At 44.8% G+C, this 18,454-nt stretch overlaps 2 protein-coding genes across 2 annotated transcripts; both read left to right on the forward strand.

Annotated features, from left to right (window-relative positions):
* The first annotated feature begins 761 nt into the window (after window positions 1-761).
* Window positions 762-3,993, forward strand: LOC102534953 (secretoglobin family 1D member-like). The gene is made up of 3 exons (XM_006214918.4): window positions 762-816; window positions 2,519-2,706; window positions 3,928-3,993. Exons 1-3 carry the CDS (start codon window positions 762-764, stop codon window positions 3,991-3,993), a joined length of 309 nt encoding a protein of 102 aa, XP_006214980.2.
* A 9,216-nt stretch (window positions 3,994-13,209) lies between these two features.
* Window positions 13,210-16,643, forward strand: LOC140699074 (mammaglobin-A-like). The gene is made up of 3 exons (XM_072970856.1): window positions 13,210-13,317; window positions 14,617-14,804; window positions 16,459-16,643. The coding sequence occupies exons 1-3, from the start codon at window positions 13,263-13,265 to the stop codon at window positions 16,495-16,497; spliced, it is 282 nt and encodes a 93-aa protein (XP_072826957.1). The 5' UTR covers window positions 13,210-13,262; the 3' UTR covers window positions 16,498-16,643.
* The last annotated feature ends 1,811 nt before the right edge of the window (window positions 16,644-18,454 follow it).

Raw genomic sequence — 18,454 nt, forward strand, 5'->3', positions numbered from 1 at the left:
AAGACCCTGTGACTCAGGAGGTGTGATCCTCCTACTGGAAAAGGAAATCAAAAAAGGAGTTTCTTGTTATTAATTAAGTGCTTGATTTGATATGAACTCTCTTTCATATTTTTGAAACATTGGAGTAGAGTATTAGCAGTTGGGGAGGTAGTCTCCCCGTTGCACTATTTTCTCCTTAGGGACTGAAAATCACTGATTTCTTCCACAATGGTCACCAGGCTGCTAACCATTCTCCCTCAGCTGCTCAAAGGAAACCTCACATAGCAGGCATTACTTTACACTAAAGTTGTGCCCCAACCAAGTCAGTGGTTTGCTAGTTCATATCCATTCACTTATTCAAGGAATAGGTGCTCATCCTCCTCTCCGTGCCAGGCACTCTGCCATGGAAAGATGAGCAAAACCAGGCACTGACCCTGCAGGGAAGGAGCTGACACCAAGGGGCACTCGCATCCATTACCTGATTATACATCTGTAAAAGCATGGCCTCAGATTTTTCTACAAAGGAGAGGAGCCTGGTACCAAAAATGCCTATAAATGGGACTTTGACCAAGTCATCGGGGACTGTGACACTGGCAGATGACATCAGCCCTGAGTGAAGAAGGAAGGACTGGAAGCCAGAACTTGCCACCTGCCACGTGTCTCTGTGGGCAGGACCAGCAGAGCTCTTTAGGTACAAATAGCCCTAGGCTCCCCAAGCTCCTGAGTCCAGCTCCTAACTGCTTATCATTCACTAAGGCTGAAAACTCAAAGCTAAAGAAACCATGAGGCTGTCCCTGACCGTCCTGCTGGTCACTCTGGCCCTTTGCTGCTATGAGGGTGAGTATCATTTCTAACCAGTCCAGCGCCACTCCGCGTAAGAACCTTTCTCTAGGTACATTCACTAGGTGGATTTGCTTTTTTTTTTTTGCAGTGGGGGTGGTGTGAACAGACCAAAAATCAAACCTTTCCCTTTACTAGACAGCAAGCACCCCAAAAGACCAAGCCTCATTTTATCAATTCCCAATACTCTAGAAATTTACAAAAAAAAATTGCAGGCAAAGTTTAAGAGTTTTCCACCCAAGCTCTTACTCCTTGTTTGTGATTTGTTTTCAGAAGCACATGACATAATACGATTTGGATGTGCATCTTGGCTCTGCCACTTACCAGCCCTTTGCCTTTGAACAAAATGCTGAATCTCTCCAAGTCCCCTCTTACCACTGCGTTTTACAGCACCTACCAAGCCTAGCTTATGACAACGGAGTGGGATTCAGTGTGTCGAGACTCCACCTGTAGGTCTCAAGCAGACATCTGGTCCTTACCAGATGTTCTCCTTCCTAGAGTGTCTTAGGTGACAGTTGAGTCCACAGCATTTTTAACTCTTAGATTCAAACTCCTAAGATGTCACAGCTGGAAGGGTTTTTGGAGCTTTTTGGGGACCACTGTTCTCTGAATACTAGATCTTCAAATAGGCTCTACAAAGGAGCAGCACTCCCCGTATCTACAAGTACTACTAGTTTCCTGGGAGAACTCCCAGTAATCGTAGTGCAACTAGCATTATTAGAGCCACAAAGTCCGTTCTTCTACAATTCATTCCAGCCATTTGCTGAAGATCGGCACTTTGGCATGCCTTCACGCCCTCAGTACGGTCCCAAGTCTCTTTGTGGGTTTCTCTTTTGTCGAATTTCTAAACGCCGTTCTCTTTCCCTGTGTTGCCTCTGATCTTTCAAATCATCTGCTTAGTAAGCTGTCTGATCAGGGGTCAGATTGGAGCCTGGTAGGGTACATCCCAGGCTGCAGGGTGGGGGCCAATGCTTGGGGGATGGAGACTCCAGACTAGGGAAAGTGGCTACTTCCAGGCTCAGCACAGTTCCAGTGGGGTCAGGAATGAGCACCAGTTCCTACCTCCCACCCCCTCTAGGAATTCTCTACATCACAGCAGAATAAGAGAGCCAGTCATAACTTTGTCTATAAGCTTCTAATGTGCTCAAATTGATTAGATTCTTTGTTGCTTATTAGCAATGTCTACATCCAATGACATAGTTTTACTCTTTAATTGAGTCTCAAAATAGCATTGGCCAACGTATAAATTTACTTCCTTTTCTCTGAATTTATGCTCCCTTCTCTGATTTCTGGTAAGAGTTGACTCTGCCATTCACTTGAAAACTGGATGACTAAAATCTACTCTTCCTTGATATTCAACCAAAATAAGGTGGCATTCTCCTGATAGGCAAAACTTATTTCTTTTGAAATCTAGGGAAAGTGAATTTCAGCAAACCTAGAGAGCCTTGGAAAGCAGTGCGTGTCCTTTAAAAAGGATCAAAACTGAACTAGGGATCAGAAAACAGGTTTTTAGTTCTGGCTCGGCCGCTTGTTCTGTGATCTTGAGACAGTCACAACTCTAGGGTCCTGCACTGCCACCGGCACAAGCATGGGATGAGATCATAAAACCCCTGGGTTTCTTGTCTAGTCATAGTTCAGGGAGCAATGGAAAAAAGTGACTTTACCTGCATCAATTGTATCTCTTTTTCTTCTTTTGCAGCCAGTGCAGTTGTCTGCCCCCACCTTGCTAGTGATCTTGCAGGCTTCTTCTGGGAACCTGATGAAGCCTACAGGAAACAAATTGAGATGTATGAGGCACCTGCAGAAGCTGTTGAGGCCAAGCTGCAAGTGAAGCAATGTGTGAATGGCTTCTCCAAAGAAAAGAGACTGCTACTTACAAAGGCATTGGTAATTTCTTTCTTCTTTCTGCATAGAAGCCTCTGCTCAGCTGCCCAACCAGGAAGCAGCTCAGTGTGCTGCTCCGAGGAGGGCACTTACCACCTGAAACACTGCTCACCTCTGATAGGGTGACCTGTGGCCATAGGGTGAATGATAGCATTCCTCTGCTCAGCTTTCCTAAGGAAAGCTATGCAGAACGTCACAGCATGTTCCTCCATCTGGAGTCATCTCCCAGGGTGCCAGGTTTCCCAGACTGTCCTGGGGAGGAGGACAGAGGGGCCCCATGCAGTGATACTGAAGGGCAGAAGCACTGCCTCCCTGCCCAGGAGCTACCCTGAGTAGGAGCAGCCCTCCCCTAGGGGACACAGTCACTGTGGAATCTCACCGGGAGCTTCGGGCTGTTGAACTGGGAGACAGGTGGGAGGGAGGAGACCAGCCCTCAGTCCTGTCAGGAGGCAGGATAGCTGTCTGGGTTCTCCACCAGCTTCTGAGAAGCCAAGGCTCTCTCCTTGCACTGCCGTTCACTTCTCCGCACCACACCTACTCTATTCCTCATCGTGGCCAGTGTTCCGAGACCCTCCTTGCTTGGGCTCCTGCAGGACACGTGAAGGTGAAATACTTCAATGATGTCTTTATCAAGACATCAGATATTTAAAGATGCCTCTCAGCCCTTCTACCACTGCATTTAGGTCATCAGGTTTTGCTCCGAATGCCCCTAGGAGCTGGATTCTCAGTGCTGAGAAGCTCATGTGCAATCAGGTTGAATTCCCACAAGGAAGGAGAGACTGGGAATCTCCCAAAAGCAGTACTTCCTAAGTCCTCTTCAACCTCTGTTCTAATCTCTCAACCCTGAGTCTCCTTTGCAGTGAACATGGAGAGTCCTCTGTCCTGGGACATGAGAGAAAAGAATCCCTGGGCTGCTCTGTCCAACCTTTACCTTCCTTCTTCCATTGGAGACCTGAGTCCTGCTCTTGGGTGGCCGACCACCCCCATGTTTATTAGCTGGTTGATCGAATGGGTTCTTTCCTGACTTGCATGGTGTGTTGTGATCATATCAGGTCTGTTGCATTTGCCGTACACATTGGCTTCCTCCTTTGGGCCCTTCCATTTGCCTTTTGCTGGTTGAAATGTCACTGACATCCTGTTTGTGAATGAGAGTCTGTGTTAATGTATCATCTCCAGCAGCAGGATGAATAACCTCCTCTTTCTTTCCTTCTTTTTCTATTTCAGGGGAAAGTACTGGTAAAGTGTGGTTACGAAGAAATTGAAAGTCTTATACCCACAAACATTTTATGATCAGCTGATCTTCCCTGGAAAATGTAGAGGTTTCAACATCTTGCTCAATAAATTACTTTCCCTGCACTTCTCTATGTGTCTTGTTAGTATCCATCAGCCTCTGGCTTTGAGGGGGGGAGGTTTTCATCATGAAATGGCCATTGGGTGTTGTCATTAGTAAATTTTAGAGACCCAACCTCCATTGAGCCATGGTGACCTGAGGTGCAGGGCTCCGCAAAAGAAATATTGGGTCATGAATCATCCCGCATTGCTTTACAGATTTCCCATTCATGTTGCCACGTAAAAAGGACCATTAAGGGTAAAAGGCAGTTAAAGCATTCCTATTACTGGTCTTGATCTGCGGGATACCCACAGCATGTCTGGTCCGTCATGGGGATCCCAACCAGTAGCATAACTCATGTTTTGTCTTCATGCAAACCACAACCAACCTGCTTGGCCCTCTTCCCTTCACTGTGCTTTCAGTCCTATGAATTGCCCAGGGTAATTCATTTTCCATCCACTTCTGAATATTTAGTGCATCCCCAGCGTTCAACCTTCCGTTAACTCCTTTTCCTCTGCACAAGTACACGGATCACTGACATCTGTACTGCTTACCATCACCTTGGGCTACTGCTTCCTCTCCCAAATTCTCTTAAGAACTCTAGAAACAAGCATCCACCTATCATCTGTACAAGTCCCTTCAGACACTCCACAGTTACTTCAAAAGAATATGTAAAATTGAACAGAGTATGTGCCTGTCACCTACTCCTCTTCCATGTGCCTCCACCCCCATCCTGGCTAATGAATTCACCATCCAATGAAGCACGAACCTCACAAAACGTGTAGGCACCGTAGGCTCCTGGATAACTTTCCAGTGCCTCCTATAACACACTACCACACACTTGGTAGCTTAAATCTACTTATTTTCTCAAAATGTGAGGACAGAATTCCAAAATGTGTAACACTGTCCAAAATCATTGTGTCAGGAGAGCCATGCTCCCTCTGTAAGGTCTAGATGAAAACCTGCTGTGGCTGTTTGTAGCTTTCACGGCTGACGACATGCTTTGTTTTGTGCTGACATCGCTGCGGTCTCTGCCCTGTGAGGCTACACTGCCTACTCCTTACTGTAGCGGGTGAAACCTCCCTCTGCCTCCTTCATATAAAATATGTGGTATTGCACATACAACACACCTGAGAATTTAGGAAGATCTTTCCATTTCAAAATCTGTAATTACATACATCTGCAAAGTCCTTTTTTTTTTTTTTTTACTATGGAAGAAAAGCTTTACAAATTCTGGGGATTGTGGGGAAGATATAGCTCAATGGTAGAGCGCGTGCTTAGCATGCACCAGGTGCTGGGTTCAACCCCAGTACCTACACTAAAATAAAATTTAAAAAACAATTTATAAACACCGAGTTACCTCCTACCCCCACCCCCAAAAGAGATAAATAAAATAGAAACAAATTTTTTAAAAAATCAAGTTCTGGAGATGAGCATGTGGATGTCTCTGGGCGAGCTTTATGAGACTACTACAGCTCATGTTCCCCCTGACATCCAGAAATTCACTATTCTGTCTACTCTGCTGCCACAGCATTGCTTCTGAGCCATCCCCTCCTTTCCTTCCCCACAGCCATCCTCTCAGTCCAGGCCCAGTCTTTCCTGGCTTGGACTAAATTTCCTAAATGTTTTTCTTGGGCTCTGATTTACCCTTCCTGCAATACATCCTCCTCACTGACGCCAAAGTGACCCTTCAAAAATCAGAATGTGGATCCCATTTCATTTCTGTTACTTTAAAATACTAGAAGACACACGTTTCCAAACATGTCAAGTAAGAGAACTTATTGTTAATTTTACACCCACTCTCAAATTATTATAGATATATTTAGGTAGATATATTTATACAATCTCTTGATTGAGAAATAAGTTAAGGTTATCTACTATTATTAATTAACAGCAATTCTTTTTTAATAAGTGTCTTTTTAATCACATCAGAAAATATTTACACTTTAATTAGTCCCTACCTTGTGAAACACTTTACATATTCAGTCTACATACCAAGCTTGGTGAACACAAGCATTCAAGGAGCTCTTGCAACACTCTGAGAAACCAGATTGGAATCACTGCTGGGCAGATCAAGGCTCACTGTGGGTGTTGCACACAAGGACTTCCATGGTCCCATCCCCAGGCATCAATCTAATGTGTCCAGCTAGTAGAAGTCCAGAATGAGAGAGATCGTGATGGGGAGAAAATCTCCAACCAAGTACTACAAGAATATTTCCTAGAAATGAAGAATAGTATATTGAAGAGCCCAGTCCTGCCCCACATCCAAACACATTTTTGTGACTCCTGGAAACATTGCTCTAAAGAAAGATGTTTCTTTCAGAAAGAAACACTAGGTCATAACCAAAGATGGGAAACAAACCTTGAATCAACAAAAGACTAGAAGATACAAGGTCAATACTACAATTCCAAGCCTCTGGCCTGTAATTGTATACAAATATGATTCTATATGTGATCAATTATCACTTAGGCATAAAAATTTTTAAAGATATTTCAGAAGTACAAATCTTCCAAAGTATTGTCTCCAATGAGCATTTTCTTAGAAGGTATCAGATAACTCACTTTACAAGAAAGAAGGAATAGATAAAGAAAGACAAAATATGGAATCCAGGAAACACAGGATCTAACATAGGGTTTTATAGATGAATCTGTAGAGAACAGTGAAAAAGGTTTTTAGAACATGTCAATACCAGGGGACACATTAAAAACAGTTGTAGATGAGTAGCAGATATTGTAGTGTGACTGGGGATGGACAGGGTCTAGTGCTTCTCATTGGGAGATGTCTTTCAATATTTTCCTTTTTGAACAATCCTCCTATACTGATGTTATAAATCAAAATTCTGTAAAATACAGGAACTTGTAAGACAGAAATGAAAAGGAAGGACTAGGCAGAAATACAAATGGTCAGTGAAAAAAATTGGTTATGATTCTTGAAATTATCTCTGGTCAAGTTAGAATCTACACTACACCAAACATATGTCCCTTCACGGTTGCTAACACAGTCAACCTGAAAAAAAAATGTAATAAAAACCAGATATTCAGAAGATCAAAAATTACTGTTAATTAGAGAAAACCAGATATCTCAAGTTAAGGAATTTAACACTTGTCTGTGTTTGAGGAGATGCAAGAGTCTGAACTCATTGAAATAATTTCTTTGTATGCACCTGAGGTATCTAGGGCCAATATCCTGTTCCTACCCAACCTAAGTCCCCTCTGGGTGCCCCATAGGAACTGGCTGCAGTGGCTGAGGGAATGGCGGTGGGCAGCCCGTTGGTCTCCATCCTAAGTTCTCTCAGGGCTCACTGTTGGGAGCAGCGATAGTGGCTTGATGGCTGCAACATCCTTTGTTTAGTGATATGGCAGAGAACAATTTTCATTCATACCTAGGAGAAACTTGATGTGTTTTGTTGAAAGAATTCATGCTTTTCCAGAAGAAATTAATTCTCCCTAAGGCACGAGGCATGACTGACAACTGAAGAAAGATAAGCGATAAAACACCAAGAATGAGATTGTTTCATAGAAATTAAAGGCCTATACTAACTCAAGGAAAAACAAAGGCCCTAGGAGTTTGCAGTCCTTGAGAAGAAACACTTTGTGAGGGATATAGAGACTGAGTTGGATCTTGAATGACAAAGTGGATGAAGATGAGTGAAAGGAGAGAAAGTTCCCCGTGGACTAAGAATGCTGTCTGGGGATGGTGCAACCATGAAACCACTACAGCAGCCCCCACACCTTCCTCCGGTGATGAGCCCTGAGGGAAATCAGGATGGAAACAGGGTGTCCGCCATCATGTAGTCAATCATGGCAGCCACCCCCGACGCTGCACCCTGAGGAGACACAGATGGGAAAGTACAAGATACTGGCCCCAGATAGCTAAGGTGCATATCAAAGGAATGGTTAAAATGAGGTCACACTCTTGCATCTTCCAACTACCTGGTTTTTGTTGCAAAACTCCTATAGAGCCTAGCTCCTCCATATCCCTTTGGAACAGTCCTTCAGAACTATCTGAGAGGCTGATTCCCAGGCTTGAAGTCCTCAGAAAGTCCACCAAATGGAACATAATTCTCAAATTTTAGGTTGTACATGTTTTTCAGTTGACAGCCCCCAGGGGTGAGGACAAACCTGGGCAAAGCCATGGACGAGAAGCTGAGCTCCACACACGGGAGGCCACAGATGCCCATGCTCCTGCCAGCATCTGTCTGCACCCGGGATGCACTCACTGTCCCCAGAGTGTGCAGCCACCTAGCACTGCTGACCTTCATCACAAGGGCAAAATCCTCTTAGATGTTTCTCTCCCATTGGTGTTCTCAACCATGGCTGTACTGACATTTGATGCAGAAGTTTTTTTTTTTTTGAGTAGATGCCCTGAACATTGTTGGTGGTCTAGCAGCATCCCTTATCTCTACCCACTTGAGGCCAATAGCTACCACCCACCCTCTGAGGACACCCAAAACATCTCTACACATTTACAAATGTTCACAGGCATGGGTGGAAGGAGAGAGTAAATCAGCCCCAGTAAAGAATCACAGTTCTAGCACTGGAAGTAGTTTATATCAGTTCTTCTATATATCCCTCACAATGCCCCTAAGGAAGAGAGGTTGTGAATGCCTACAGTTAGCAAGAAAATGTGGGCAGGAAGTGGAGGGAAATTACCAACTGAATCGAGAAGAGATGGCGTAGATACCTAATTAACTGAACTGTCACGTGTGTGGGGATTAAATATTTAACCACACAGTTTTTGGCAATGTCAAGTTGTGTAAAGTTCAGGACTTTGGTGAATGAGCCAAAGAGAAATAGCTGGAGGTCACTCCTGATCCTGGCTGGGCTTCCAAATCCGGCTCCCTGCTCCAAGCCATTAGATGGATCCAGGTATGACTGGATTCAAATACTGCTTCCTTTGTGTTAATAGGGAGGCGACCCAGTCCCTGGGTGGCTAGGGCTCCAACTTCCTGCCCTCCTGACCGGCCCTCTCCCTATTGTGCCTCCAGAGTCCTCACCCGGGAACATGAAGAAGGTGGTGTTAGCACCAGGATGTCAGGCTCATGCCTGGGGTTAGTGTTGGGTTTGATCCTTGCCTTGACTAGCTATTCAGTTTTCAATGAGCTGCTCATTCTAAACAGACCTAATCATAATAGCATGTAATCTATTCAGCAAAATATTTATGTAAATTTAAAATCATCGTGAAAACCAATGACACAGTAATCAATTAGTCACCAACTCTACTACTGTCATCACACAGAGATCAGAGGTGCACAGGCCATGCCCTCAGGGAGCATAACAGGGAGGAAGGGGCCATAGCATCAGGGTGCTGGAGATTCAAGGAGAAAGCTGCTCATGGAAAGACAAAGGTTCCTGGGAAGGGAGATCTGCCAGATTCAGGGGCCAGGAAATAGCACAATAAGTGGGCTGTCCCTGATGTGGCATTGGAAATGATGAGGATTTTCAGCCCAAAGGGACTGAGGCAAGGACAGTGGGGAAGGATGGGTCACAAGGAGCAACGGCCTGGAGATTAAGAAATCAGTCTGAAGTGCACATAGGGCAGTCGTGGGAGTCAAGGTCGTAAGAATCCATGGGAACCATGAAGTGAAAGTCCATTAGGGTCAAACAATGGAGATGGCTTAGTAACAGCCTTGGGAGCTGTGTCTCAGGACAGAACACCTGGCTCCTTACTCAGGCCCTGCCACCCACCAGCTGTGTGCCCTTCATCAAGGTACTTGACCTCTCTTGTCCTGGTGTCTGCAGCTGGGGAGAATGATGTGCCCACCTCATGGGGAGGGTGACCACACATCCCAGCTCACTCGGAAGAAACCTGGTTTATGTTGTTCGCCCAGCATTCCACCCCCTCAGTGACCCCTCTCACCCTTCAAGTTACCCCAGTTTAGCCAGTATATTTCATCATCACCCTACTCATTGGGTTGTCATGGTGAAGACTGAGAGAGGTTTTCACCAGTGCTGTTTAATCATTTGCCATTCATGTTTCATTGCACTTTGAAAACAAGCACATATGGACTGGTGCCGTGTATGGAAAAGTTTGATAGCAATATGTTAGAGAGAAAAGCTATATATGGAAATTATATCTCAATAAAACTCTTTCTAGAAAAGGTTAGAAAAATATGAAGTAAGCGTGGGTCAAGAAACAGCACTTTAATTTTAAACTGAGGACTTTTCACCTCAGATGTGAACATGATGCTCTTCTGTATTTTCGAGATGGGAAATCGAAGCAGAGATCAGTGATCTCTAAAGGTCCTAGCAGTCCTTCAGGGTTTATCAAAACAACTTTCTCAATTTATAAAATTAATCCCTATCCACTGACATGTAGGCAGCTCCTGCTCTGTGCCCAGCCCTGTTCTGAGGACTTACATGTTGGAAGTCATTCAGACTTCACCACAATCCAAAGAAACACAGCTGTGAAATGCCCACAGCGGGCTGGGCCCAGGGCAAGGGGCACCTGTTCTAGGAAAGGCCCGATGGCGTGAAGAACAGACTGATGACAAGATGACTCCAGGACTGGGGCCTTTTCTGCAGTTTCTGGCCTGGGGAAGTATCTCTCCACCAGACTTTTAGACTTTGGCATGATTTTAAGGAAGAAGAGCTTCCCCTCAAAGAACCTGCCAGTGGTTAATGTTCCAACAGCCCTGGAGGTAAAAGGCAAAGCCCATTGTACAGAAGGAGTGAAAATAAAGAAACGGAGGTGTCTTGTCCCAGAATACCATGGATCTGATTCATCTCAGTAACTTGCACTTAATGGTCATCTAATTTCCAAAGTAACTCTTTGGCCTTCTGTGCCAGTGCATGAATCACAGGAAGAAATGGCTGTCACTGAATGTTGTCATTAAATATGGCAAGGACTCAAGTGACCAAAATATTAATGTGCATACATCTCAAGCCCAAATAAAAATTTCTCTTGCCACATGCTTTCTCTCTCCCTCAAGACCCAGCAGACTCAGGGTAAAATCTGTAAATAATTCACTTCAACACCGTGGTTTGTCCTTGGATGTCTCACAAACATCCAAACTGAAGGTTCTTCACTCCTCTAGTTTCTGGACCTAATGTAGGGACCTGAGTCAAAATTCCTTTTGGAAAGAGAAATTCTGGCCAGCAACACCAGCATCTAGAACTTTTGGTTTCTTCCCTTTCTCCTTCTAAACACTGGCTTGCAAAGGAGTCTTCTGTGAGCTGTTACTGCTATATGATTCACCTGAAAAGGATCATCCCTTGTGACAGAGAACACACCTCTTTATTGTGGCCACCACATGCATAATGTGAGATTGTTTTTATGAGTAAGAAACCTTTGAGGGTGTCCAGTGTCCAGCAGGTAACAGGGCAGGCCTATAATAACTGGGGCACCAGCAGAGTCTCCATTAGGTCCTGGCCAAGGAGACAGTCTCCCATTTCATTACTAAGGTCCTTCAATTGCCTTTGGAATGAAGATCCCCAGCAACGGTCAATTGGGTGAAGGTACACACATGAGAACACAACCTTCTTCCCCAGTTCTAGCCTCTTGCTAAGTCAGTGTTGTTCCTGACAGTTTATGCTGCAGCTGATGATGGAAAGAAATGAGCCCCCAAATGCTCCGGACAGCAAAGAATGCAGTCATGGGTAAGTATTGACTCATCTCTCTTGATCTCTACTCCACTTCTTTCTTTAACCAAAGCCAACTTTGTTTCTCTTATTCCTGTTACCTTCTTATCATCCCTGCTTAAACTGGTGAGGGTTTTTTTTTTCCTATGAGGCTGTCCTGTCCCTCTCTGACTCCAAGAGACGTGCATTCCTATCTTGACACATACCATCTTCCCTCAGGGCATCTGTACTCTCTGTTCCCTCTGCCTAGAACGCTCTTTCCCAGATCTTCCCCTGGAAATCAGTATGCAGTCAACCAGCCTTAAAAGTCCCTCCTCCTATAGCTTGCCTGGACCTCCCTTCAGGATGCTGCCCCTGGTGGTTGTTTTGTTGTTCCTTGCAGCCATCGCTCTCTGGTATCACTCATTCAGTTGTAGGCTTCTTTGATGGCCACCTAACTGAGGTAAGCTTTAGAAGGGGAAAGTCCTGACCAACTTACGCCGACAACTGGATCTGTGACACAGGTCACAGTTATAGGAGACTCTCCTGGTGTTGCTAAGCAATAGACGGATGGACAGATGGTTGGATGGATGGAACCTCACACTGATCCTGATTACCTATTTTAAAGCCGTTTACATCGTCTCCCTGTCATCCTTACAAAATCAGGCATGGCATCATTTATGCCTAATTTAGCACTGAGCAAAGAGAAGCTGAGAACAACCAGCACTTTAAATTGTCCAGGAATGTTTCATAATTAGGTGTTGCATCAAAGAGTCAAATCCACATCTACATGAACCCAGATCCCATCAGAGTCCACCATTCAGCACGGCCTCCCCTAAGCAGTTACTCTGCTTCACATGATCCCTTGAATCACTGGAAGAAAACTCCTAAAAAGCTAACAAAGCTAGATGAAAATTCATCATAGATTGTAATATAATGAATGCAAGATATTGAGTTAACGAAGTGAGACACTCTTTGTCAAAACAACCCTCAGAGAAGGCGAGGCATTTTTAACATTTCCCCAGTTTGAAGCATCTTACTGAGAATGGATCCACAGGCAGGGGAGGTCTGCCTTCCAGAGGAGGACTGTGGTATTGCACCCAGCTCAGGTGTTCGGTGAACCAGCAGAACAGACACACAAAATATAAAGTCATTTGTACTTTGAAGAAGAAAGAGAAGGAGAAAAGAAACAAGAGGAGGAGGAGGGAGGGAGATGAGGAGGAGATGCAGGAGGAGGAGGTGGGAAGAGAGAATGATAATCACATTCATAATTAAAATACAAGGATAAAAACCCAGGCTCATAATGTACTTTGCTTTATCATTTAGAAAGGATTTTCCATTAATTTAACCTAAAGCCAGGTATCATTATTGCAGTCCAAAAATAGTTTGGAGTCCAAAAGTTTCTGTCTCCTTGGTTTTCTACAAAGACAGCACAGACTGTCTGGGTTCTGGTGGATCCTTGCTGTTGTTGTCAGGGTTTTTTTGTTTTTGTTTTTTCCTTGGATTTTATTTTTGGTCCAAAGCCAGGTTTATCCTGTGACTCATTGTTTCCTTGTGGGAGGGATTATGGTGACCTGGAGAATAAAAGAAGCTGTGTGCAGTCACCTCCAGAGTGAGTTCCGTCTTCTGTGCCTCACTGGACTGAACAGCCAGCAACAGCGGCTCAGACATGAAGCTGGTGACGGTCCTCATGCTGGTCGCCCTCCCCCTTTACTGCTATGCAGGTGAGTACTGACAGGGGGCACAGGCTTTGGGATAAGCTTGTTGTCCGGTCCCTTGTGCAAGATCTCCCCATCCCAAGCTCCAGCACAGGGCAGGTCTGTGTGCCACACACCTAAGGACCAGCACTAATCGCAGGAAATCTGAAAGAAGGGCCTGTGTGGGCACCGCCTCGGCTCTGCAGCTGCACGTCGTGTCTCGTGCCATTCAGGGCGTCCCACCATCACCACAGGTACCATGAAACCAGGATGAGTCTTGTGATCGAAAGTTAGAATTAGGTATGTCAGTGGGGCAAGGGAATGGCAGGCTCTGATGAGCCCCTACATTTATATCCACATGGGTTGCCTGAAAGCAACACTCATGGAGTCTCCTTCAAAATGGAAACAAACAGGAAACCTCCCAGGAGAAAAGGCTCAGGCTGTGGGGTGTGACCCTGTGTTTCGCACCAAGTGGGGAAACCTCATTCTTCACACATTTTCAGAGTAGATTTGAGCCCTTTTTCTGGAATGGCCTTACTCCCAGTCTCTTCCCACTCAAAGGTGACTGAGGAGAACGGCTCACACACTTGGAGGTCTCCTTCCACAGTGAGGATCCAGCTAGAGAGAAACGCCCCGGCAGCTAGACTCTGGTCTTCAGTAACATGACACACACCTAGTTTGCTTTGTTCAGTTTACAAGCCTCTTTTAAATATCCCACCTCATTTGTTCTTGAAGTACGTGTAGATGTGCTCAAGGTGACAGGCTCAAGGTCAAGTAAATGGAAAGCTGCCAACGCGAGAGTAAAACTTAGCTCTCGTGGATCTGATTCTAGAGCTCTTTCCCCTTCCCAACTCAAGCAGACACAGAAGAGCACTTCACAGACAAGAATTTCATTCTTATGTTATTCGCTGTTGCAGAAAATAATTACCATCCACAGAGCTAATGAATAATATTCTATACCCAATTCATTGACAATACTGGGAAATGCCAGTTGCTGCTGTGATGATAATAGTGAAGCATCACATGACTCCAAACAAAGAAAGACCAGGTAATGTTCAATAGGTTGCACTACATCAGAGCATCTCATTTCTCCAGCATCCTATTTAATCAAGGTTAATAGTGTGTGGCTTCTCCGAGCTAACAAGAGGAAGGGAGATGTTTTAGGACTTAAAGAAATCCCAGATCCTGAGTTTCCTCTCATAGAATTCAAAACTCAAGCCCATTCACAATCTTCTTTCTGAATATACATGTCTCCTGGGATGTAAGAGGATGACAAACATCATGGTTTCACCCCAAAGAGCCCACGTTTGCATGCTTTCTTCCCAGGTTCTGGCTGCTCTGTTCTCGAGAAGGCGGTTGAAGATACAATCAATCCTAATCTATCCAAGGATGAATACGTAGCCTCTCTGCAAGAGTTCATAGACGGTGAAGACACTGCAAAGGCTGCAAGGGAATTTAAGCAATGTTTTCTCTCCCAGTCAAATGAAACTCTGGACAACTTCAGAGTGATGATGGTAATTTTGGCTTTTTCTGATATGTTTTAGAATCATGGGACAGGGGCACACAGGCTATGGGTTTGTCACTCCTTATGACAAAGCAAATGATGAATGTGTTTTATTTCCATTGATGTCATTGTGTGGTTAGTCTGATGACTCTGACATCAAGAAAGACTTCCAAGGCTGCAGAGCTGATTTGCCACTTTGTGAAATCTTTAGTGAATCGTAAGTGAAAAAGACAGAAGAGGGCAAAGACGTTTCAGGCAGAGGATTACCTGCCCCCAGTTCCCCAGTACACACAACACGCGCGCGCACACACACACACACACACTTTCTATCAAGGTAAACAACACCTGATTTCAAGAAGTCCTTCACTTGTAAGAGTGATCAACAAAAAGTCTCCTTTGTCACAAACTGTAAAACATTTGAAGAATGATTCATAGAGTCCAGAATATACCCTTTGAAGAAGAGTTCATACACTTCATCAAAAGAATTTAAAATGACCTTTCAAGCAATCAAAATTTGTGAGCATGAACAATTGGATTCCTCGACCATCAATGAAGCACCCCAGGAATGACAAATGCAAATCATGGGCATGTATCCACCATGGGGGATGGAACTGTTTAATCTAAATTCAGTAGTTTAACAATGAGTGACTCTTTCTAATTATAAATTGATATTTTTGAGTTTATTCTAGCATTTATTTCCTCTCCTAGAATATATTTTTCCTCTCCTAATATGTTATTTAAAACATTCCATGGTAGACAATTTAGAAATATTGTAAAAGCCATAAGGGTAAAAGGGAACATCACCTAAGGAGATTTTAAACATGGTACAACAGGAATGAATCTGAGGACATTAGGATCAAGGAAACCAGCCAGACACAAAAGACAAATACTGCATGACCCCGCTTACACCGGGCTTCAAGAATAGCCAATCCCACAGAAACGCAAGGTAGGGTGGTGGTTGACAGGGGCTGGGTGTTGAGGAAAATGGGAGATATTTTACAGGTATGCAGTGTCTCTGTGCAAGACACAGACAGTCTGGAGACGGGTTGCACTGACTGCAAAGTGAATGCGGTGCCAAGTATATTTAAAGTACTTAAGATGGTAACTAAGATTTTATATGAATTTGCTATCATTTTTTTTGAAATTTTAAGGTACAATCCTTCCAGTTAAAGATGATGGGCTTTTTTCTTTAAAAACCTAGCTCAGGCTAATCACTCTCAGGGCCCAGACTCAGTAGTTTGTAGTCCTCAAAGGCATGGTAGAGAGATCAGACTGTGTTCTATATTTCTGACAGTGAGGCTGCACAGGAACTCAAAATGTCATATTTCCTTTTATTTGAGTGGAGATTTTAACCATTCTATGTTGAAAAATGATATACATGCAACATAGTTCTTGGATAACTTATTTCAACAAACAAGAAAAGTGCAGAATACACTTGCCTAGGGGTCTCTGGTGGGGAGAATATCTGGAATCGCCAGCTCTTCTCTGGCATTAATAAATGTCTCCTGAACGTTAGAACAAAGGATGAGTTATCCACCACTAACTCTCTCGGATGTCAGATGTGTGTGGACAGATCCAGGAAAACAATGAGAAGAAATGTTTACTTTTCAAGATTTTACTTTGCAAGAGAAAAATCTAAGTGATGTTTATTTTTGTTTTTCCAGCAAAGCATATACAACAGTCCTCAGTGTGCTTTGTATTAACTTTCCACGGGACCTTTGGCTCAGAAGACATCGACTATCGGTTCAGATAAACCACAAGCTCGCTATCTTTTTTGTCTTTTGATCAACAAATGGCAAGACAATTGTTGAAACCTCAAACTGCATTTTCATTTCAATAAAGTTCTGCAAGCCTGAAGTTCTTTTTTGTTCTCTGATTAGAGCAGAGGCTTTACAGAGTTTAATATAACACACACGGTTATTCATTGAAGAACTCACCAGTGAAGGACTGAAGTGTTTGAAAAGTACTTTGTTGGCTACCATCTGTAGCCAACACTGATCCTCTGTCTGGAAAAGTGTTTTCCCTCCTTTTCCAGACAGAAGACTTTTCCCTCCTTCCTTCCCCGCATCTCCCCAGGAACTAGCTGGGAGGCGCTGGTGGTTGGGTCATGGCCAAGTTCCCTGACCTGCCAGATCTCCGTCTCCACTCTGAGCCCTGCTGGCCATGGCTGGACACCGCTCTCAGCGATCCCTGTCCCTGACCCAGGTGTGCAGGGCTGGGAATAGGGCCCGTGAGAGAAGTGCCTCAGGCAAAGCAGGGGTGAAGGCTGTCTTGACTTTAAACTTTGATATAAGCCATGAATTTTGAGTTTTAAAAAGAGTTCACAAAAATATTATTTACCCCAATTCCTGAGATTTGGGGTGCCCCTTTAATCATGTGACTCTCCTTAGTCCTGTCTAGACATGGTCCATCCCCTCATTCACACAATGAGCAACAAGGCCAGGAAGGTCACGGAAAATGTGTGCTATGTCGGAATAAAGCAAATCAAAAGATTTGAAATCGAAACTTCACTCTCCTTCCTTTTGCCAGTCCCCACCAGCGTGTCACCAGGGAAAAGTTATTGCCACTTCTGCTCACACCTCCTTAGGTCCCCCTTCCTTCCTGGGCCATCCCCTCCACCGGGAAGACCTCTGACCCTTTCTCAGGACAATTGTGTTCCCACCAGGTACGACTCTTCCGTCAGGTGTACCCTGTGCAGGAATTAGGCACAACAGAGGTCATGGGTGGGGAGCGAGGAGACCAAGTATGACTGTAGTGGCTGGAATTTCCATTCCCTAGTCAGGCTGCTCGCCGGCTGGGAAGGGAGAAAGGCCTCAGGAAGCCAAGCAATGGCAGCTCCCAGGAGGTGCCTTCCTATGAGTGCAGAATCTGATGTCAGCCTCTAGACAGGGCAGGCGCAGGAAGCCTCCTCCCCTCCCCAGTCTCAGCACCTGGATAACTTTGGCGACCATCTGCCTCGGGACATCTTAGAGCTGACACAGTAGAGCGAGGGTAGGTGTTCCACACAGTCATGTGTTTGCCGGCTGCACCACCCCATGATATCCCTGAAGAGAGTCTGTTGGAGGGGCTGGTGCTACAAACCCATGCAGAGGTCAAGTCAATGATGGGTTGTGCTGACAGCACCGGCAACTGCGAGGTGCCCAGCAGACAGGAGTGTGGGAAGGAGCGGTGAGATGGGAGCAAAGGAAGCAGCCGTTCCAGGATGTCCATGCCAACAAGCCACTCAACCAAGCGTCACGATGGCGAAAGAATCAAAACCATACAAAGTATGTTCTCTGCCCACCTTGGAATCAAGCTGAAAATCAAGAATAGAATGATCATAGGAAAATTTCCAATCCCGTGGTAAAAATCACCACACTCCTAAATCAAATCCATGAAGCATCAAATAGTTAAGAAGTATTTGGTAAAGCGTCTGTCTCCAGCACTCGGCCATAGCTCTGTGTGAGTGGACAAGGGTGATCTTGTTCAACCCGGGGTCCTGGGGACCTAATACAAAGTGTCAGCATTTCAGGCGCTGAGGAGTGGAGAGTGGGGAGATCGGTACCTGAGGGCTAAATGCCTTGTGAGAAACACACCTGGCACCAACTCAGAGGGGATGAACCAGGAACCAGAGAGACCAGGGAGGAGGCGAGAATCCTGAGTGCTGCGTTTGTAGCTGAT

Source organism: Vicugna pacos, chromosome 10 (assembly GCF_048564905.1).
Source record: "Vicugna pacos chromosome 10, VicPac4, whole genome shotgun sequence".
In the NCBI taxonomy this organism is placed as follows: domain Eukaryota; kingdom Metazoa; phylum Chordata; class Mammalia; order Artiodactyla; family Camelidae; genus Vicugna; species Vicugna pacos.